This window comes from Doryrhamphus excisus, linkage group LG7, assembly GCF_037039965.1.
Source record: "Doryrhamphus excisus strain RoL-2023G ecotype Guam linkage group LG7, RoL_Dexc_Guam_v1.1, whole genome shotgun sequence".
In the NCBI taxonomy this organism is placed as follows: domain Eukaryota; kingdom Metazoa; phylum Chordata; class Actinopteri; order Syngnathiformes; family Syngnathidae; genus Doryrhamphus; species Doryrhamphus excisus.
This window is the reverse complement of record NC_136363.1, coordinates 23,275,983-23,299,136: the sequence shown is the minus strand read 5'-3', so window position 1 is coordinate 23,299,136 and position 23,154 is coordinate 23,275,983. Positions and strand designations below refer to the sequence as shown.

The 23,154-nt window shown below is 52.3% G+C and overlaps 2 protein-coding genes across 3 annotated transcripts in view; one reads left to right on the top strand and one right to left on the bottom strand.

Annotated features, from left to right (window-relative positions):
- Nucleotides 1–4,619: 4,619 nt before the first annotated feature.
- On the bottom strand, nt 4,620–22,536 carry LOC131108771 (zinc finger protein 438). 2 transcript variants are annotated; one of them, XM_058060074.2, is made up of 5 exons: nt 22,219–22,536; nt 16,903–16,993; nt 16,589–16,755; nt 6,689–8,377; nt 4,620–6,023 (listed from the first exon to the last, which is right to left on the bottom strand). In XM_058060074.2, exons 4-5 carry the CDS (start codon nt 8,344–8,346, stop codon nt 5,429–5,431), a joined length of 2,253 nt encoding a protein of 750 aa, XP_057916057.2. In that variant the 5' UTR covers nt 8,347–8,377; nt 16,589–16,755; nt 16,903–16,993; nt 22,219–22,536; the 3' UTR covers nt 4,620–5,428. The 2 variants fall into 2 exon arrangements, with proteins under 2 accessions (XP_057916057.2, XP_057916058.2); XM_058060075.2 differs by lacking the exons at nt 16,589–16,755; nt 16,903–16,993.
- The window catches only part of zeb1b (zinc finger E-box binding homeobox 1b), a 48,043-nt gene continuing 46,132 nt past the window's right edge, over nt 21,244–23,154 (top strand). Inside the window, exon 1 of the mRNA XM_078792525.1 lies at nt 21,244–21,349. The gene's annotated coding sequence lies outside the window, so the exon portion shown is untranslated. The remainder of the gene's footprint in view (nt 21,350–23,154) is intronic.

Sequence of the window (23,154 nt, the reverse complement as noted above, 5' to 3'; positions counted from 1 at the left end):
GCTGTGAAGTAGTAGACATGATATCAGCCACGCCGACTGTAAGGTACTTTGTATTCCATAGTACTTGCTACCATAATCTCATGTTCGCACCCCCTCGTTTCCAGGCATCCTGCTTGTTGGCGGCTTAGTGGAGAAGACCATCGCCATCACAACATCACGCATGTTTGCCAGCTGCTAGCTTTGGTAGTGCCACGAGATGGGGGCCAAAGGGATGGGGGCCAAAGGGATGGGGACGGTGCATATATCATTTCACCTGGACTCTTACAGGACGGCTTCTTCTGGGGAGAGCTCAAACTCGTCAGGATGGTTCCCTTCATGGGCGTCATGTTCCTCTTCCAGCAGATGGATGCATTCAGACAAGACAACTTGTCCGCATTTGAACAATAACGATATTCCTTTTGATGGCTTCATGTTAAATAGATGATTTGTCATGAATTCATCTGGAACAACATGGAACTCTACTCTTTCTAATCCCTCAAGACGACGACGGGGGGGGGGGGGGGGGGCTTGTATGGATGGAAGATGCAGGTCACCTCTGGCAACGCACCATAGAAGACGGATGGGTGGACGGACTGGGTGGCCTCCGCCAGGCGTTCCGCATGTCGACATAAAACTTGTGGGTCTCGTGTGCTGCCGCCAGGAAGAAGACGGTTTTAAATGAGCGACTTCAGGCGCTCGCCGAAGCTGCGACACGAGTTTCACGTGGCGCAGATGAAAAGGAAGCTGGCATACATTGATGCATATTTCCTTTTAATCAGCGTTAACGCGCACACCTCAGCGTGGCTCTCCAGGGGGACACGACTGATCAAAGCCTTCCCCTCCACACCTCCATCATCCGTGCGAAAGAAGAAGAAGAAGAAGAAGAGATCTTTGTTGGGTCGGAGTCTGTGTGCTTCCTACTAGTGCTAGTTCCTACACCTTGTAGGAGGACTTTTACTTCTGTCAGCAGCAAAGCCCGCCAACACTCGCCGTAGAAAAGCTGGCATGACCGCAGAGAGAAGGTGGAGATTTATGGGCCCATAAAATGTGATCCACCGACCATGGAGAAGATCTGAAGAAGTAGCGGTGCAATGCGATGCTACAAAGACTTCTTGGTGGAACATGATCTCCACTCCTCTCATCCGCTAACACGTGTGACCACTCTGTGGGCACACGCGACGTGCTGCTGAGGTGTGGTACTTCCCCAAGTCCTTCTATGCTACCATGAAAGGCTGAGGAGCAAACGTCTCAATATGAAGACACGGAGCACCATCTCATCCCTGCTACGTCTGTGCTGCTCTCAGGTTTCTCTGCGGTTCCCCTGAGATTAGTCATCTAATGAGCAGCAGGCCCGATCGGGTGAATAATTGATGACGGGAGGCTGGAGAAAGCCATCGATCTGCTGGAAGAAGATTCCTCAAGAGGACGGGCAGCTTGACATCACCGAGGTCCTAAAAACCTCATCCTTGTTCGTGTGAATGCTCCAACCATTCCCACATGAAAAGGCTCTGCTCAGTTCGGACACGGCGTCCTCCCCCCTTTGACCTAATTCTACCTTCACGTAGATCAACGTCCCATAGAAGATGGACGGCAGCTTCCTGGAACTCCTTCATGGTTCTTCATGGAGATGGTGTGGTTGCTCATCAAGTATAAAGACGTTAAGGTAGTAGATGGCGACTGCCTGCAGAAGGATGATGATGTTGCGCAACCAAACGTCACGTCTTCCACGACAGTCCACCTTTTGGACTCGGCGGTGAGAGCCAAAGAAAAAGCCAAGTCAATGACCGTCCAATGAAGGAGCTGGCAGGAGTTCTTTGGCAGATAAACTGTCCTTCTCCATGAGGATCCTTGGTGGGATGCTGCTCCTGGCCTTCCTGTCCAGATGGTCAAGAACTCCCAGTGTTCAGCGAGGCAGACGCCGTTTGGCCTCGGGGAACTCCGACCATCTGTTCCTATCTTGCATCGCGTCTCATCCGACCCCAAAGTCTGCCGTTCCGCTAAAGACTTGGACCTGACGCATACGCCATCTCGCCATCTATGTCTGCTTCCGTCATGCCATTCCTGCTTTCTGTCCCAAAACATCTGCACAGCTGGGAATGTCTGCCAATATTCTCGTTGAGCACATCTGGACTCACGTGGTCTTACAAGATGTTAGGCCTCATCGGGTCATGGTCAAGACTAGATAGGACGGCTCTCAGACATCTCCCACATTCCTTGTATACCTTGGGGGAGGTCTTTGTTGGTCTTTGGCTGATGGCCGCCTGAGCGTGACGAGCTATCAGATCAGAGATGAAGTCCGTCGTGGTGGATCTGCACAAGATCTGCTCAGACCAGCGTGTGATTCTTGTTTACCTGTCCTGGCCCCAACACATCCTGTTCCTGGTGTGTGTGTGTGTGTGTGTGTGTTGGACAATGCTTTAAAGGGAGGGGGGCCTGCTGGTGGAGTCATGTGATCTGCGGGGGATCTGCCAGGATAACAGGATGCTAATGCTGCACTTGGCCTCTGGGGAACGACTGAGTGCTAACCTACATTCACTCATTTGTCTCCTTCATGAGGTTCATCAAACACGCTCTCCGCACACGTACACACGTGTACACACACACACACACACACGCGGCTAATAACCCTCATCAATATGATGGCGCTAGACGCAGCTCACACAACAAGGATGTCCGTGTTTGCTGTTGCGGCAAAGCTAACAAGGTTAGCAAGTCAGAAGCCATCTGAAGGTCTAATTCAGTTACAGCGTCTGGCTCCTAGCACACGCGTGAGTCAGTCCGACAATAGTAAGGGGGGGGGGGGGTGAAAAGTCAACTGTATGGACTTGGGCAGCTGATGAGGAACTTTTTTAGATATAACAAAAATACCATGGAGTACGTCCATCTGCACATATTTCCTAGTATGCCGTCACGTACTGCTACTACTACTGCAGTAGTCGCTCATGAAGAAGTGATGGCTGTTGCTGCCAGACTTTGCTCTATTCTTGGTCCAAACGTATGGAAATACAGGTTCCAGTAGATATGCAGTATTGTGGTCACCAGGCGGCAGTGATGACGTACGCGTGCATCACATGACCTTGACACTGCACCACGGCAACCATGGCATGGCAGGTCCCACATGATGGAGTGGAAAAGGTTCTTCACTCCGTGTGGATGTTTGGAGGTTTTTGGCTTCTTAAGTTGAGAAGAAATTAAGTCGAATAAAGTGGGAATCATCTAAAATTTCTGAGGGACCCTGACCGGGGGGTTCAATTCCTGGTCAGGGCCCATTCAAAGTTTGGTTGTCTAGCTATTTCCTACCTCGCATGTTTACCTGGTGGCTAGCTCGGGTCATAGAAGCAGTGGGTCAGAGTCTCAGGGTCCAATCCCAAGACGGGGCAGATTTGTTATTCGGTCATGTTGCTACGTGATAGCATCATGTATGTTTGCCTGCTAGCTAGACAAGAGACGGTAGTGGTGAACAAAGCATCTCTTTATTGTCACAAACACTCGCCTGTCAGAGTACACAAACATGCAAACACTTTGACTTTTGGATTTCAGTTGAGATATTCCAGAAGGTTTCACGTGCACGCACGTAGCGCCACGCTTGATCTCCAAGACAATCTTTCACCATGAGTTTCGTGTCTTTCTTCTGTTTGCCTTTCGTCCTCGCCACCAAGCAGTAGATTGATCTATGTAAAATATATATGGTTTGACAATATAGCTATGTATACAGTACATCTACAGTATATAGGCCTACTTTTGGTAGGATTTGTCAGGTACATTCATGTGACCCTGCCATTTTTTTTCTTCCTATGAAAGACAAAGTACAACCACGTGGCTCTCAAGCCAGAAAAATACTTTGAACAAATGCAACCAACAAAGCACCACAAGCGTGTTCATCTAGTCAAAAATAGATAGTTCTGGACAACACTACCACGGCATCGACCCCACGGGAGTTCCACCAGGGCGCACGGCAGCTGGCAACGCGTACGAGCAACCGCAGTCCTTTGGGGGAGTGGCTAGGCTGCTTCAACATACGGTACGGTACATGTACTAACGTACTAGGTGTACTAGGTGTACATCACACACACAGAAGGATAATGCACCCCCCCCCACACACACAGAGTCAAATACTTAAAATACTTCACGGCTGCGTCTCAATTGCGTACTTGTACTTAGTGCACTCAATGCTTGCAGTGCTGATGTGCGTAGACGCCGGGGGGGGGGGCTCGAGTGGTTGCAAATCAGCGCCAGGAGGAGAGAAGAAAGAAAATCTTGGCTGAATAGAATACACGCAGTACACACTGATGCAAGTATTTCATTTGAGACACAGACGCAGTATTTTAAAGGCCACAAGGCAGTCACACGGTTAGGTCACATGGTTAGGTCACACGGTTAGGTCACACGGTCAGCTGTGTTGTTGAGTGACACCCTGGAAAGGTGGGGGCATCAAAGCGATATGGACAAGATGGTTGACTTGGATATGAAGTATATGAAGTGGCCGAAGTCAGTCAATTGTAGGATCCAAGTATCCAAAACTCCAGTACAGGAAAGAAGTTGAACTGGTCAAGTACTGGAAGCTCAGTCTTCTTTGTTGGCATATTTATCTTTAAGGTTTTTACTCTACAGATGAAATGAGCAAAAATACACACAGGTGTACATACTGTATGTACGTGTACTGTATAAAGACCTTATTTCAAATATTGCAACTTGATTCTCCTAATATTCTCCTAATATTTTCCTAATATTCTTGGCAGTGTGAGCCAAGCGTCCGTGGATCCTTCCTGGCGTGACGGTGGCGTTCTGCGGGATGGTGGGATCTTTCGAGTGGAGCGCCATCAGAGGTGCCAGGCGTGCGGGCGTGATGCTCGCCCACATGAACCCGAGGCCGGGAGACGCAATGATGCATGCCGCCAGGTATGTTTCCTCGTTTGCATGTACTTGTACTTCATGAAGGGAGACTGTCACGGTGATGGATGGACAGTAGTAGGGGGTGCACGGGGGCGGGGGGGGGGGGGGGGGTGTATATATTTCAGCACGTATCCTCATCACATAGGGTTTACGTTTGAGAAAATGACAGAATTCTTTGGAGCGTGTGTGTTCCACTGTGTACTACTTGCTGTAGCATTGGTACACGTTGGGCTGATGCCATGTGGGACTTGGGGTCTGGGAAATGGACAATAGTAGAATTTTGTACTGTCCCCACTGGAAAAACCCAACGGAAGGATACTGAAGTTAGGACATTCCGCGACAAAGCCAGAAGAGGAGAGGAACGCTGCAGTGGATTCTCCTGAACTCTTTCAAATCCATTTAGCTGGACTTTCCTTCCTTGAGGTTTTTGGCACAAACGTTGACGAGATGAGAGAAAGCAACCTAAAAATCCCTGCGTGGTTGACAGTTAGAGCTCAGTGACTACGGGGGCCACACCCAGTCCTGGACTCCACGGCCGGTCTGAGCACGGGGAAGGTTAATGTGGACTTTGAACAGAGTCCAGATCCCGGTAGGCGTCCCGGTCCTCCAGGTCCTCCAGGCTGGAGTAAGAGCTGAGAGCCATCCACAGCACGTCGGGCCGCTCGCAGCGATGGTGACCCCTCCAGTGGTCCAGGACCTGCTCTTTGGTGTCCAACACCTGGCTGCAAAGCACACAGTTGAAGGCCGAACCTCCTGCAAGCGAGCCCGGGCCTTGCACGCCATCTGACGGCGGGAAGGTGTGGCCGTGCTCCCCTTCACTTCCGCAGCGGCGGAACATGACGTGCCGCTTGAGTTTAGCGAGGGAGAAGAACTCCTCATCGCAGCTGCCGCATTTCAGCAGATGACTCTTCTTCTCGTTGAGCTGCTGCCAGTAGTGGGCGGCACGCTTGACCAGCTCCTTCTCCGCTTGGAAGCCGCCCTGCCGGCTCGCACCCCCTTGAATTCGGACCGGGACCACCTCCCCGTGAACGTACACCAGGTGCATCTTCATGTCGGCAAAAGTGGCGGTGACCACCTGGCAGCGACCGCATTTAATCTGCAGCTCCACAGCTTCGTCATCGTGCCGCTCCTCTGACGTCTCCCACGCGTCCCTGCAGGGGGACACGGCGGTCAGGACGCTCAGATTTGCATCAATCTTCAATTGCATCAATTCCTACTTTGACAAATGATTCACCAATGAAACCCAGCCATTGTTTTGTGTATGTAAAAGTACTTCCTGCCCATTTGAAGATGACTTACATTTACGGCGTACGGGAAAAACATTTCAGTCTCACAACAAAAGCTGAGGTACTGGTCCCCGCCTCATTGGTTCCGCACCCATGAATGCATGGACTATTTTCATAGTTGGAGCATAGAGAAGCGGTTATGACCTTTGAAATGATTAGAGCCCTCTAGACATGAAATAACAGCCCTATAGTCACCTTTCCACTGCCGCCACCCAATGTAGTAGACATAATGAGACATTTAAGGCATGAATAAGTCTCGTGCTCGTGTGTGGTTCCTTAAATATCTACGTATGTGTGGACAGGAAGTGACATTGGGGATTCTGGGCCAGGTTAGGTGGAGCATGAGCACAAAAGTTGGCCTGGTGTGTGTTGCTTGTGACGCCTCGTGGCCAGTTCAAGGTGTTGCATTATCTTTTACTTTTACAACATTTTAATTGGTACCACGCTAGTACCACACTCGTACCACGCCAGTGTGGACTAGCCTTGTCAAAGCTACAGCAGGTGTTCCACTCGAAGAACAATCATCTCACCCCTCAGCAGCCACGTTGTCCTCATGATGGCTGACAGACGGCTCCACCGTGAGGAGGACCTTGTGGACCTCTCGCAGATGACTGAAGTACACGCCCACGTACCCAAAGGCCTTCTCGCAGAACTCGCAGCACAGAGAGCGGCGAGGTCGGGCCTCGGCGTGGTGGAGCTTCATGTGGGTGCTCAGGCTGCCGGAGTGGGCGTACGCTTTGCGACACGCGGGGCAGCCGTACGGTCGGGCGCGGCCGTGGCTCTTCATGTGGCTCTGCAGGTGATGCTTGAACTGGAAGCAGCGGCTGCACGTGGGGCAGCGATGGAGCGACCGACCGGTGAGAAGAACTCTGGGATGGTAGGCTCCCTTCAGGTGGAGGCTGACTGGAGGTTGCTGAGGAGGACAAGCTGGTGTCCGCACGAGCTCAACTTCTTGAGGGTCTGAAGAACGAGCAGGCAAGCTAACGAGCTGGGGTAGCGTCTCCATCACCAAAATCGGCTTGGGTCGAATGCTACGGTACTTCTTTGATATCTCAACTTCTTCTCTGGAACCCGAAACCACATTTGATGGCTTTTCAGGTGCCCTCCTACAGAAGAAGGACAACGACCTCCTCTTCCGCGCCTCATATGCCAGGTTATCTTCTGCTGTCTTTCTCTTCCTTCCTCTCTTCTTCCCTGGCAGCTTCTCCAGTGTTTCCGCCAACGGGGCAAGCAAGCTCTTCATTTGGCGCTGCAGAGTGGAGTTGGGCACCGGGCTGCTCCCCCGGGCCTCAAACGATTTGAGGTTGGTGGATGCAGGAGCTCTGGGGCTCACGGGACCGGCCTGGCCTAATAAGTCCTTCTGGTCTTGGGGCAGGTGGAGCTTGCCTGCCGGAACGAGGGTGGTCTTGACTTTGGAGTAGGGTAGAATGGGCACCTTGCCTTTGGGAGGGGACGGGATGATGTGCACGGCTTTGCTGAAGATGGCCGGAGACACGAGGGCAATGCTGTTTGCCGGAGCCTTGGACTGACACGTCGGTGTTGCAGTCCCACCTTGGTCCCGGGGTTTGTCTGGGGAGACTTTGAGTGGAGTTGCCGGGGGGCCGGGACTTTGAAGAACTGTTGCTGTGGCAGGATGTTCCGCATTATCTGGCACCTGCTCCAACTGAGACCCCGGGGACAGCACAGCGTTGTCAGCTAGCAGGGCCGTGACGGAGATGTGGGAGCGGGCGGCATCTCGGAAAATCATCTCCGACGGCTCCTCCTTTGGCTTCTGAGCGCCCCTGCACTCCTGTTTCTTCCTCTTCATCAGCGACGACATTCCACTCATCACTGCCGCGGCCACCCTGGAGGCGGCTTTCACCCGTGTGGCCGTCGGGGGCGACCTGACCTTGTCTGTCCCAGCTCTCCTCACCGGCTTGTACCTGGGAATGGGCAGCTTGAGATTCCTGTGTTGCGGTGCCTGAGGAGGGACGGAAGGGGGCAGTGCCACCAGGGAGAATGTGCCATCCTGACCGGCTATTTGCATCAGGGCATAGTTCTGGGCAGGCACCACGATGGACTTGGGGCTGGATCCACTGGTGGCTTCGGGAAGGGCGGGGGGAGGCTGGCAGGAAAGGACGGCAGAGGACGGGGAAGGCACGATGACGGAGGCCTTGGGGGCGATGCTACGGAACTGAAGGCTCTTCATTTGCGGGGCTGGGTTGACTCCCGGCTACCAGCTGAAAGATACAACACAACAACGCTGTTAATCGTCACCAGGGACTAACGAGGTACAGAGTATTACCTATATTCATATATTACTATAGTAGCCTGGGCAGCCACCACAGGGCCCTCTCGGCTTGTGACAGCAACAGTGATGTGGGATGAGATCGGGAGTTCGGTGAACTTGCTTAGTGCTTACTTGCTTATGTTGATGTAGCCTAGTCAGCGTTTCAGGTATGAGGCTCAGGTAGGTTGAGGCTATTGTGTCGCTGATTAAGTGTTAAGCACAAAGGGGAATCAACCTCTTGTCCTGACGTGAGACGAGACAACCGCTGCTTTAAAAATAGCTATACTGCCGACTAGCTAGACTCCCATTTATTCATCCTAAACATAACGACGGCTTTGAAACCGAGCGAGGAAGGAGACAAAGATGGACCACTTCCACACTGAATTTTCTGCAGTTTCATGAGCTCGTTGGTTCACCCAAATGAAGCAGCAATGTTTCAGGTCCGTTCATCACATGGGGTATATGTTCCTGTGCTTCCAACCATTGGACCGTCCCCGCGGGTACCACCTATTTCCACCACACGTGTAGGGGGGGGTTCAAAAGCGTAACAGACGGAGGTCACAGATTCCTCTCAAGCTGCCATTAGAAACGCCATCAGGCCTAATCTGCCTGAGGTCAGAGGTCAGGCCAGGATGATGCAGAAAAAGCATTTTTTGTGGAGAAGGCGGAGCACGGAGGGAAAGACGAGACGGATTATCAGGTGGAGCCACAAGGTGAGAGGTGAGGAGCGTATGTTTATGCATGGAAGAGGTCAGGGTTGACCAGGAGGGCAGCGTGTGTGTGTGTGCGTGTGTGTGTGTGTGTGAGAGCGAGAGAGAGCGAGAGAGAGAGCATATAAAAATCCAAAGGGAGCGCATGTCGGAAGGCAGTCCGTGCAGACGAGGCGCCACGAAGGACTTGGCCAGTGGGGTTGGAGTCCCAATGCCAACGGAGGATCTGCCATGAAGGTTGTCAAGGTGCCAGCCTGGTATTGACACGATGAATGGCGCCAAGTTCTTTAGCATCTATTGATGTATTATTACTCCCGTGAGCAGTGAGCCACTACGTGGTGTTACACTCAAATGATTCCCAACACAAACAATGACGCTTCCGCTATGGAAGACCCATTCACTTCCTGGTGTATATCTCATCCACCGATTGGCTCGTTTGGTGTTACGTTTACGTTCATGATGACAAATATCTTCTTTGGTGTCAAACGTGTCGACGCGTGTAGACTGCATACAGAGCTGATGCCGACCATGAAGACGTTTGCTCTGACATGTTACAGAAAAGGCGCTAGTTCCACGCCTGTGTAGCCAGTGCCCTCGTGTTCTGAGAAAAGGTTGTGAGGTTTGTTATCAGGCTGCCGGGGGAGTCATCTGGGGAGCAAAGATAGGCTCTGGAGATGAAGCTGCATGTTCTGCCATGAACTACGCCTCCATGTTTGTGGGAGGGAGGGGTAAAACACAGCGGAGGCCAAACTCCCCCAGGTTTTGGCACAGATGAAAGGCCAGGATCTAGGCTAGATAAGGGGGGGGGATCACAGGGGGTCGGGGCCAGCCGGCTGTGAGGAGTGCAGCGACCATCCTTCCCCATCCTCCAAACAGCGGAACCTTTGCCAAGCAGTCAAACCCCGCTTCTCGTACCATTTGGTTTTTGTCAAACTTGTTGGGTAAAATTGGCTCGTCCACACGGGGAACACTCCACACCCTGGGGTTGGGGGATCAGTTGTATCCAGACGGGAAGGGATGACGATGATGTAAAACTGATCGCCTCCACCCACCTAGATAAAGACCGCATGATTGACTCACTCCATTCATGCCGTTGTTCTATGCTTCTACGGAAGCACAGTGTGAAGCTTTTCTTGAAGTATTTATTGATATGTATTTGTTCTTCACTGTCCCAGGCCTGCTGCCTGAAGGAGAAATCTCCTCACTCCTCCTCCTCGTCAAGTCTCGTGGCACCCCGAGTAAAAAGTGTTTTTCCCTGCAAGAATAGCGAAAAGGACAATTGAAGCCAGGTAAGCGGAGTGTGTGAGTGTGAGGCGACGTGCAAACAAACACAAGCATCTGTCATCCACTGTCACCTGAGCCAATCAATGCAGGGGAGGAATCCATTCCAATTAGGCTCCTGCCGATTTGGCCTGCATGAATTGGATGAAAATAATCGATGGAGAAGCCCCGCTGCTAAGCCACTACGCACGAGAGCCGCCCGTTGAAGGCAGGATGCCGTAAGCCCCCAGTGAACACCCACCCTAACTTGTCTAGCCAAGTAGCGCTCATAAAGAAAACAACATGGCGCACGCATCAATATTCCTTGATAGTAAAAGCATGTGATATCAAGATGGGCATCAAACTGCCACCACTCGCTAAACGCACAAAGTCAAGCAGTCTGTCTGTTTGCTGTAAATGACATCACGAGCACCAACACGATGGGGAGGCATGACTATTCCTCCGGCTGGACATTGAGAGCAGCGAGCGGGAGAGCATGTCTACAAATGTGTGATGATGGTCTCAAATGTCCCCACACCCGATCCCTCCCCAGGCAGCCCCAGCGTCTTAGTCATCCAGACGTTGCAACACTAAACCTTTACCTGACCTTTCCCTTCTGCCGTGACATTTGCACCCACCGCAGTAGGTCAAACGGCACTAAAGAGTGTGCACGAGGATGAAAAAGTACTAAAAGCCCACTAGAGTGCTGTGGAGCCACACGGCAGCACGGAGATGCAAATGCTTCACAGATGGGAATGACCGTCTGTCCCGTGCATCATTCATTGGTGCCGATATGCCAAAAATAGATTTGGCACGACCCCTTTCTCCTGGCTCATACACACACGCCGTCTGTCGGAGAATAAGAACACGTAGCAGGAGGCTCCTTTCCATCAAGAACGACTGGCATCTCCCCGCCCCCTCCCAAAATATGTCGAAGCGGCCACCTGGAACTCCAGCAAACATTCCAGCTCTACTTGCAGACGAGCGCTGCTGACCTCCCATTGAGGTAGCACGAGGAGCATCAAACAAACTGGAGGGTAGCACGAGGAGCATCAAACAAACTGGAATGTAGCATGAGGAGCATCAGACGGACCGGAGGGTAGCACGAGGAGCATCAGACGGACTGGAGGGTAGCACGAGGAGCATCAAACAAACTGGAGTGTAGCACGAGGAGCATCAGACGGACCGGAGGGTAGCACGAGGAGCATCAGACGGACCGGAGGGTAGCACGAGGAGCATCAGAAGGACCGGAGGGTAGCACGAGGAGCATCAGACGGACCGGAGGGTAGCACGAGGAGCATCAGACGGACCAGAGGGTAGCACGAGGAGCATCAGACGGACCGGAGGGTAGCACGAGGAGCATCAGACGGACCGGAGGGTAGCACGAGGAGCATCAGACGGACCGGAGGGTAGCACGAGGAGCATCAGACGGACCGGAGGGTAGCACGAGGAGCATCAGACGGACCGGAGGGTAGCACGAGGAGCATCAGACGGACCGGAGGGTAGCACGAGGAGCATCAGACGGACCGGAGGGTAGCACGAGGAGCATCAGACGGATCCATTTGTTGGTGTGGAATCCATGTTTCAGACACTGAAACACAATCTGAAAGCTGCCAATAGTGAGACAGTGCCAAGCCGTGCCAAGCCGTGCCAAGCCATGCCAAGCCAAAGCCAGGCAAGTCGTACCCCGGGCGTGTCCAAGGGTTCAAACGTGTGCAAAAGGCGTCCATGTTGGCAGGTGAGAAGTTGAGCGTGTTCCTGGTGTCTTGCCAGTGGCAGAGAAGAAATGCTGTGGATTAGCAAGAACGTGGGCGCCAACGATGGCGTTTTAGTGGCTCGGGGCGAAGATGTGCGGCACGGCAGGCACGGCACGAACACACACGGCCCGTGAGGTACGTTCCCGTGCTTTGCTGATGAAAAGGTCCCAGATTAGGACGAGATTGAGGATGACAGTTGCAGGAGAAACCTTCATGTTACAAAGACTTGCGTAAGCTTTTAATCTTGACTTCAATCCACAGCAAACAAAGTACAAAGAGGAAGGCAGAGAGGATCACAACGTATCAGGGATTGCCCACAGGGAAAATTGGAAAAAAGTGATGGGTGGCTAGAAGAGCTATTTTCATAATGAGGTCAGCGTGAGCTGTGGGATTTCTTCCTCCTGGGGAATACGCCTCCACAAGTTCTATCCTGCCGTGTGGGGGCCACCTCAACCCACAGCAGGAAGCCCCCACCGCAGCGTGGTTGCTACGGTGACAGCGACACCGCCCTCCGATTATGGCGGTGCCTCGTTTTTCCATCCGTGTACAGCAGATGGCATCCTCACTCTGCTTCTTAACACGGCCGAGAAGAAGAAGACGTGGCACGAGGGATGGGTGCTGCCGCTACACAGTGGTAGCACTTCCACCCCTGACCATCTTCATACTTGGAACGCGCCTCGATGTGATGACCAATCGTTTTCATTCTTAGCGTATTCATTGTTTATTTCAATGCTTTTGCTGCTCTTGGAGACTCAAGACTTCCTGCTACCCCCCCCAAAAGCAAGCTCAGGTTGCCGTGACGACGCCATCTCCAAGCCGCAATCGCAGGCAGTCCCGTTATAATGTGTTGGTGAGGCGGAGACAGTGTGTGTGTGTGTAAAATTGCTGAAGCATAACTTGATGGCAGCAATGAGGACAAAAAGGTAGCGAGTAAGGAGTCCATGATTCATGCATGGATTAGCGGCATCGGGCGCATGCACACACACAGAGACGCACTCCATTTAAGAAAAGGAGCGCTGCTATAACCAAGAATGTCTCGGCAGGCGGGGGGACAGGCTACCCACTGAGTCATATCCAGCCGTATGAAATAAATAAGGAGCGCTCCTGCGTGTAAATGATTCATTTAACACGCCTCATCCTCTTCCAACAACCTTGTTAGAGTGGAAAGGGGGGGGGGGGGTGAGGTGAGGCAGACACCCTGGCTCATGGGCGACTCAGCAGAACCTGTGATGCATCTCCCAGCTCTTTGGCCATTCAGTCGGGGGGGGGGGTCTAATTCAGGCCGACACCTCCTTTGTTTCAAGCAGGAAGGAGGCATGGCAACACGCATGTGCACGTTGGCATGCACACACTGGAAGGAGAAATGAAGTTTTACTGCATATTCACAAAATATTCCTGCTTTTGGGGCGGGGGGGGGGCACACGTGGCGCTGGAACAAGCAAAAACACAGCAACGCCTCCAAGGAGCCACGACGGAAACAGCGATCTGAAGATACTAAACAGCTCACGTGCACGCCTCCAACCCACCAACCCAGCGTGTGGCCTTCACTCAACGACAAGCAGCTTCAGCGGGGGTGTCCAAAGTGTGGCCCAGGGGCCACTTGCAGCTCGCGGCACCCACGTGGCTAAAATATCTTTTATTGCCAAAATACAGGAAGATAAAGGACACAATGGAATCATTCATTTTCCATAGCGCTTATCCTCACGAGATCCACAATGGAAACATCTGCAGTCATTTTACCAGAAGAAAGTCAAAGTATTAAAACAAAAACGGCCATCCAAAACACAGGTGCAAGCGGGGGATGGGGGGCCACACTTCTCAGAAAGTGGAACACAGTTTTTCCTTAAGCCAAGCCCCGGAACAAACTTTGAGAAGGGGTGGCTTTGGAGAGGAGAGGCTGAGATGAAAAGCCTGCAAGTTCCCGGAGAGCGGACTCGAGCACCCGAGAGGGCGTGAGACGAGTCTGGAGGAGGCTGGTGGGGTCCACGCATGGTGCTGGTCCCTCCAAGGACCAAGCTATCGCAACCACCCAGAGACTCTGCAGCCTGCCCAGCTCACGGCACCATGAAGGAGTCTTGTACGGTCGAAGGGGGAGGAGTCATGTGATGCCAAATGGCCAATAGGAACCCTGGTAATCCTGTCCAGAAGTGAAGGTGAGAAGGCATCTTGTACCAAGCTATTATAGCAGTACGGGCTAGGAAAGAACAGGACTGTTGGCTAACAGCATCATTTGACTCCTGCAGCGATGGCGGCCAGACAAAAAGGAAACGCTGACTGGTTGTCAGCCTCGCATTGGCGGCATCGGTGCTGCGTTTGTTTCATCCAGCAGACTCCGGCATCGGAGGAAGCAAGAGCGGGGCGTCCTAATCACGCCTTGTCAAGCCTCCGTTAAAGCTCACGCAGTTGGCAGCAATTTGGGTTCTTTGATGAGCTAGCGTGGTAGCTAGCAGACGACGTAGCTGACATTTACGGCCTACAATGAAGCAACCGAGCCGTGATGGATCGCCAGCACTCTGCATGAATAATTCACAGCCAATAAATAAGCAGATCTGCACTAATATCATTAAAACGCCTCCGCTCCGACACGCCCCCTTGGCCCTGATAACCATCTGGGCCAGCCCCACCCCCACCCCCATGCTGTGGAATCACATGACTAATCAAGTTCTACAATGTGACGCTTCATTCAGCCGGCCGTCCCGATGGAGCCATCCTGAGGGAGAAAGGGGTTATCTTGCCATTAAAGAATCCATCTTCACCCCCCCCCCCCCCCCCCCAAGAAGCAAGAAGATGACTCCTCCCTTAGCCACACCAGACACACCAGAGGTTGCGAGGAGACATCACTCTTATGACAAGATGGAGTGAAACCTCCTCCTGCCAGACATATGGATTATTATACGCGTATATGGATGTTCGTGTATTTGCTACTTCATTTGGCCAGACACCCCCGTAGTGGGCATGCATGTCCCAAGTAAAGACCGTGCTTCACAACGTTACAGGGGGATGACAATGAACATGAACTGTTGAAATATGAAATATGCATGAAAAGCATATGGGTGACGGCGGCAGCTGACCGCTAGGTAGGCTGACGGCACGGCTCGTCCACACGGGCAGGGATGCAGCGGCCTCATTTGTCTGGTCTGTGGAGAACATTGACAGAAGCATTGATGCCGACATCTTGAACACGAGCTGGGGGGGGGGGGTTTGGCCTCCCCTTCAGTCGCCGGCGAGCTGCGGAGCCTGGAAATGATTAGGCCTGGGAGGGCAATTAGCCCGAGCACGGCTGGGCTAAATATAGCACCGCTTGGCCCAGCTCCGCTCCTGGGTCGCGTCCACGCTGCAGCCTCCACGCACGTTAGCGCAATATGGACGCTTTCATGACCGATGCCAAGGCTGCGCTGACTCAGACCAGGTAACACAAGTCAGCTGACCATCAGGTGGGAAGGAAGCACCAAGGAAACGCTGCCCTCCCCTCCCCTTCCCGACCCATCCCGTCCCTCCAGATCCTCCGTCTCGGCTTTCTTTCATCACACCGTCACCCTTCCTGGACAATTTCTTCTCCAGAATGCCACAGTTGGAAAAGGACGCTTTCCCACAGTCTGGCGGCCACTTAGCAAAGTTCCAAGAAAGAATGCTCCCCGTCTCACAGCCCCCCCTACCCCCCGCCCCTGCAGCCCTCCTATCTCCTGCCCCTGTGAGAAAACCATTGAGATGTGATGCTTCCCAACAGCAGGCTGGCCTCCACACTCACCTGGGAGAGGCAAACCAGAAGGTTAGGAGAGCCTGGGAATGTTTAACATCTAGAAAGCGGTGCGAACACAGCCGCTGCTCTGGGAATTGGACAGGAAATACGGAGCGTAACCCTTCCCTGCCGGAAAGGAAAGCCTACACGTGATTTAGGCTGGGAAGAACCCACAAAAGATCATCCATTTGGACCAATTCAGGATCAAGCATTTCACATCCTGACCTTTTGACCCGCTGCGGTCCTTCCCTTCAACCGCCATGATGATACGGCGCCCTCCTTCTGCTCGCCTGGGACTGACATCACAGCTTGATGGCTACGCTTTTACGCTTTTCCAACATCCTGTAGGAGCTCCTCTCAGCGGGCTCCCTCGCCTCACTGATGGATGGAAAAGGTTTTCATTTGCCTTCAAACCAGAGATATGTTCCTGTACGCCATCCCTGGTCGCCAGCCCAGATCCTCCAGAAACAGGTTGCGTGGAAGATGGAGGAAGTGGGCGTCCTGGCACCCAGAAGAGCAGGCTGAGAGCGAGGGAAGGCCGGGTCCAGCTGAGGCAGCTGCTTGCTATTACTCACCCCCCCCCCACTCCACCCCCCCAGGCAGGAAATGAGCAATCATTTAGCAGTGACAGGTACACGCTGAACCACGGCTATCTCTGCTCTCAAAGCAAGCTAATCATGGATTACACCACTAACCTGAAGCATCTCAGTCAGGCTGCCAAGCTCACTCGCTTCATGTCTTTGTCGGGGGCGGGGGCCACTGGCTATTTTCCCAGCAGGGCCGAAGGTGAAACGTTTCACAGAGGAGCACCTTCTGACATCGGCAGCTTCAGCAGCCTCCACAACTTCCTTGGGCTCGGAGACTGAAAAGATGTTTGGAGATGTTTACATGGGATCGGGTGTGTTGGCGTGCCAGGCGGGTGCAGGGCCGCCCCACCACACCAATAGCAGTGGTGTCCCGGTGGGGCCCTGGCAGCGTGGCCCCAGAGGGTTCTAAAGTCACAGCTTACCATGCTTTCTTCAGCCGTGCCTCTGGTGTTCTCTGCTGCAGCCGAGTGGGGGGGGGGCAGGAAGAGGAGTGTGAGGGAGGGGCCAGGTACTCTGTCGGGGAGCAGCACAGAGAGACGCATGAAGGGGGGACAGAACCTACGTAATAAAACGCTGTGAGGCGTTCAGGTGCACTCGTCATTGTTTTCTATTTTAGCCCACTTTGGATACCCAGGTTCTAGGCTGTGGGTGGGGTCCAGATGTCAAAGCTGAAATCTCATCATGTCCACTGCAACAAAAGGCGCGCTATTAGCCCCCCCCAGGTGACAAAAGTACGACGACAGGAGGAGAAATGTGATCAGACAGGAAGTACCGTATGGTAACATGGACGCTCTTTAACGGAGGCCTACGTAGGCAGCGTACCCGCCTGCTTTTTCCAACGTCCACCCAAACACGAGGTGCTTTTCTGCTTGTGAAAGCTGAGATTTAGGGGCTCCCTGGTGGGCCGCCTTACAGGCCTTAGCGGCTCCAGCTGGATCTGGAGCGCGGCACGGACCCGCTTTCATGCCAAGCCAACTTCCAAGGCCAGTTGGGTTTCAGGAATAGGATGGCCGTAAAAACAGAACGCTAAGAAAAGATACTGGCCAAGTATACGGGCATGTACAGTAATACTTCCACTCATACTGCGCTGCGCTACTCCAGCCCACCGTCATCCCTCCCAGCATCCCTGGCCCCTCCCTCGGAGGTCTGGGAGGACAGGAGGAGCTTATCCTTCCAGACCAGCATGGGACGGGATGAAAAAAGGTGTCTGCCCATCCATCCTGTCTTGGGTGACTTTAGAGGTCATCCAGCTATGATTCAGGTCTACGTATGTTCCAGCTTACAGTACAGCTCCGATAGTCTAGAACTCCATGGAACCCCGAGGACCACCTGAAGCCTGGAGGCGGACTATAAATCTATGCTGACACAGGATAGACCTGACACATGATCAGCTTGTTGTGCGCCAACCAAGGATGGAAATAGAAAGTCCAGCACGCCTCCTGCCACTAACTTGTCTGCATAACTGGACATGGCGGGGGCCGGGGGGGGGGGCATTGTGCTAGTCTACAGTCCGGAGGAGGCAGGCCAACTCCTGCCAGGGAGCACCCTTGCAGGGAAGGTCTGAGTAACGGCGAGGTAACGTGATCCCGGCTGGAAGGGGAGCAACCCTGATGCCTAAATCCTAGCTGTGGGACGGAGATGGGGGACGGGGGGACGGGGAGACGGGGAGGGACAGAAAATGTATTTGCAAGATGGACGTGTAGGCCGGTGAGGCTGGGACATAAAGGGCGGGGTGAGGAAAGGAATGGGGTGAAGTATATTTGGGAAACAACCACACCACGTTGGAACGGGAGAGGTTGGCTTTCGGTGCGTCTCAGACAGCTTTTATTTGCCCCCCCCCCCCACCTTCCAGGGATAACCTACCCATATCCTGTGGCGTCCAGCATAAATAATCCCAATCCAATCCCCATCCCAACGGTACATGCTCGGAATGACAAGAACATCGTACAGTCATGAGCACGCTGCATGAATGCTGTGGAACATTCCTGTGTGCTCATCCCAGCTGTTGCCATGGTTGTACACCTTGCTCAAAGGCACCTGGGAAGCTAGTGAAAGAACCTACTACGCCCTGACCAACTCAAATGTACTGTGTAAGTCACCGGACATTTGCAGCGTCAATAATGTTGTGAAAGATCCCTCCAAGCCAACACAGGAGGACGACACGCCAAAGCTTGCTGATTTGGTTCCATCCTCTGTTGGCTCCAAGGAGGCGCGAGTTTGAAAGCCAAGAGCTTTGAAATGAAGGTTGACCAGACTATTACTCATTCTTCCATCCACCATATGGTCTGCATTCATTATTCAGGCTGGAGATGTGCTTTCCTTGTTCTCCAGCCTTCTGCACATCTTTGGGCGCCACTTAACCACCAGGACTCGCTTTAGGAGACCACCTTCCGCCCTTCGCCCAATTAGCTTGGAGAGTGATGGGCACGCACTCTTCATGCTACCAAACTTGCTAAAGGAGGAGTTTGTCTCCAAATGAAAATTTGATCGACTTTTCTCATGCCACGTCGTGGACGTATTGAAAGTCCTTGTGGGCAACAGGAGTACTTTGCTGAGTAAATACTACTTAGGGTGTACTGCATGACTTCTTCTGCGCAAGCTAGCGGCTGTCATGAATGCCTTGCCAGGGGAGCGATCGCTCTCGTTACTTAACACTTTTTATTACGCACACGCACACAGACGTCCGTGAGCGAGGATGGATTGGTCTGGGTTCTTTGGAGGCCTTTGGAGGCATTCCATTCTATTAGCAAGTGTAGCGGTTAGCATTAGCAACGTGTGAGGAGCGATTGCATTCCAGGGCCACACGAGGAGAAGTGATCCGGCGCTCACCACCCTCCACCAAAACTGAAGCCACATCATGACTGGAACATCAGCCACTTTGACGCTGCTTGATGCTTGACAAGCTTGACAAGGAGAAGGCGGGGATTTAAAAATGGCGGTGAGCAGGCGTGGAACAACAGGAAAGGCCACATACCGGAAATGATGCACTAAAAAAAGCCCACCAATCATAGCTTGTGGTCTTTGTTGCCGTGAGGTTAGTGAGGTGCTGGTCACACAGTGGGGGGGGGGTGCGCTGTGGCATAAGTCAACTTCTCTAAGGTGGTTTCTCCAAGCATGGCGGCGAGCGGCGCCCGAGCAGAAGGGTGAATGTGTTTTGGTAACATGATCACGCTTAAGGCTGAGCGGAAACGCTAGACAAGCATCTAAGTTTCCTTCGCCTGCTTCCACCCGCCTCATCTGGCCGCAGGAGAAACCACAGTGGAACCGCCCGGCAGCCAAAGTCAACATCACAGGCAGCTGCACGCCACGGATTCCGTTTACGCTCCGTGCCGTGTTTACATGCCAAGCCCTCACTCGTGTTCAGGGGATGAGAACTATGACGCCGTTACTCTTCCTTGCAAGCGTGAGCGCTTTGCCGCGCCGAGCGTCATGAAGGAGGCGGTCACGGTCGGGCTGGGACCGCCTCCAAAGAGCTCAGAGCTGCTCCTGGCCTGCAGGAACTCCTCAAACGTGGCAGCTGACCAAGACCCCAAGTCGGCAGGCATCAGGACTTGACAGCTGGACTTATCTAATCCTAAAAAGGAGAAAAGTCCAAACTCCGTCGGCACACAAACCGAGGAGCATGACAAACAACGTGAGGATTCACGCTGAGCTGTCGTTCTCCTAACTCTCCCCGTCCCTCAGAATACTGTCTACCTGGAAAGGAAAGGCCAAGCCCCCGCTGGAATCCACAGCACTGTGAAGGCCATGTCTAGTTCAGGATGTTGTCTCAGCTGAAGGACATGTGGCCGTCATCCACCATCCTTAGATGACAGGCGGCTTTCCAAGCACAGAAGAGAGAAAGATGCACTTTTCCTTTACGATCTCTGACAGCTTCCCAGGAAATAAACAGGAGCTGGAAAGTGCTAGCTTGGCGTGCTCCGTCAACGTGAGACACGCTGACGTGATCCAAGGTGAGCGTTGCCCACCAAGGCTGATCAAGCAGAAAGGTTCCAGTCAGCCATCGATTGGGAAACTGATACAGCAGATGGCTTGTTTCACAAAATAACATGTTCACATTTCTGCCAAAGCGTCTGCTTTTCAGCCCCCCCGGGGGGGGGGGGGGGGGGTCGTGCACACCCAGCCATTCCACAGCTCATGTCAGCACCTTTTGGCTAGCGTCGTAGCGCCGCCGCTCTCATCCACGCTCACATCCTTACAGCCGGGAGAAGGAAACACATCCATTTCAGGATGGGGACTCTAATGGTGGACGGGCTTGGGTGAGGAACGTCAACAATGCACTAGGACGAGCCAACTCAAGACGCAAGACAAGCATTAGCTCTTTGCTAAATACCAGGAGGTCAGGAGGAAGACTCTTGTTGGCTTTATTTTCATATTATGTGTCACCATTTTGATTGTTGATTTATTTATTATGGTTGTGAAAAAGCACCATCCCATCACTATGGTTACCTGACCTTACACATCCCACCTGGAACACAGGAAGTGACTAAATGGGGTCCCTGCTCCTTTTGGACATATGGAACTGTGAATGGAATGATGCCGCGTATTCCATAGGAACTGGATACATGTTCTAATCCAATGAAAGCAATAAAGAATAACTATGTATACAAAATGAATCAAATGTATAACTTTTTTCCCTTCTTATTCGTGTTTGAATCACAATTACATGCCAACTGGAAAGGACCACATATTTGAAAATACTTGAATCATTTGTACAGAAGGTTGGTCTACTAATGTCTATTCTCTATTGTTATACTAGTGTCATTAAATGCAGCTCCCATTGACCACGCCAGATGGGCACCTGAATGCACCAGGACGGCCGAGCAGGTGTCAGAGTTTGATGTCCAACTACCAATGTGGCTTCTAAACGTGAGTAACCTGGTTATTGGTCATTCCTTCAATGCTAGGCGCTGCTTGTAGCGTCATATTGGAGTGTTAGCCGGTCGCTAACTGCTGAGCTACGTTAGCCATGCTGTTGTTAGCATGCTAACAGTGTGTTTGGTGGACTGCTTCCAGCTGAGATGTGTCTCATGTAGTCCAGGGGCTGTTTTGCAGACGATGACAGTCAAAGTCGGCCCCAGAAACAAAGTTGAACTTAACCGAGGTTTAACATGACCCTGAAGGCTGCACGGTGCGTGACTGTTTAGTGGCAGGCCACACAGCTAGGAGACCTGAGTTCGATTCCACCCTGGGCCATCTCCGTGAGGAATTTGCATGTTCTCCCCATGCATGGGCCCCCCCCCATTCCATAAACATGTTAGCTTCATTGCCCCCCCCCCCCCCAAATTGTCCATAGGTATGAATGTGAGTGTGAATGGTTGTTTGTCTATATGTGCCCTGGGATAGGCTGGCCACCAGTCCAGGGTGGACCCCGCCTCTCCCCCAAGACAGCTGGGATAGGCTCCAGCACGCCCGCGACCCTCGTGAGGTTAAGCGGTAGAAAATGAACGAAGGCCACTTCGATGACGTCACATCTTGCAGGTTTGCGAGAGCTTGATGACGCAAGTCTACGTCGCATCGCCGTAGGTTCGCCACAGGCCCGCACTAAACGCACAGACGCTCGGCAACGTTGAGCGACGCGAAGGTTGCGGCGTGTTCATATTCGGGTGGATCTCAAACCGGAAACGAAGGCTCCAGGCAGATACCGAAGCGACGTGTATCGGCTAAACAACATTGCACATTAGCCCAGCTCGGCTCTAAAGCAAGGGGCGCCATTAAAATGTCGCATGATGTCTCACCTGGTGCTCTAGAGAACCGGAGGGTTGCACCGTCACTCTTTTGGCCGCCTCATTTTCCAATAAACTTGCAAAAATCCTCCATTCTCATGTCTGTTTGGCTCCAGCATCATTTTTGGGCCAAACCTTTAACGCGATCATTCGGGGCTTTCCACTGTGGTACAGATATCCGCATTTCAGTATCTTATGATAAAACGGACTCGTTTGCTCTCTATACATCAAAATATAAGTCAGTACATTTTTCATGAAGTCCCCTATGAGCTCACACGGGTCAAGGAGCGATACTTTGGACGCGTCTGTGGTGAAACACACCCATGGGACGAAATGGTACGGCCGATCTACTCTAAGGCTGTTGTCATTCAGCCAATGAGCTGCGGCGTGGGGCTGTCACGTGCTGTTCACGGAAGAGCTCAGGGTTGCATTTACGTGTAATAAACAGACGATGACGTAGTGCAGTATGACATAGCACTGTAACAAGCAGGTTAACGTTCTTTCTACATACAGCACAACGACTACACGCTAACTTGGCAGATATTTACCGACATTCACCGTTCGGGTTCCATTTCAAGCCCTTTATTATGAAAGTGAAACGGTGATATACTGCGATATTACACATGTGTTACATCGTTACATGGAACAATATTCCTCATTTGAAAAGAACTCAACTTGAAATGTTTTTCTGTCACACAATTGCACACAAAATGAAAGGCTGCCATTTTTGATTTTGTAAGCAAGTGTCAATATACTAATAAGTTTGATATAATTCATGAAATAAACAGGCTGCATCCCAGACCAACGTTGCAACTGCTTTCACCTTTTGCTGTAGTGTTGTGTTTGGAATGTGTCACATGTCAATAGGAAGCGGTTGTGGACATTACGTGTTGCTGGCGTGTGCTTCGTATGCGGCGGTCATAAATGGATGATTATTCGGGTGTCAAA

Excerpts from the sequence above, each read along its gene's own strand:
- LOC131108771 (XM_058060074.2), bottom strand. The coding sequence starts at position 8,346 with ATGAAGAGCCTTCAGTTCCGTAGCATCGCCCCCAAGGCCTCCGTCATC. Across the intron at positions 6,024-6,688 it reads GACAACGTGGCTGCTGAGGG|GGACGCGTGGGAGACGTCAG; the intron begins GTGAGATGATTG and ends GTCCCCCTGCAG.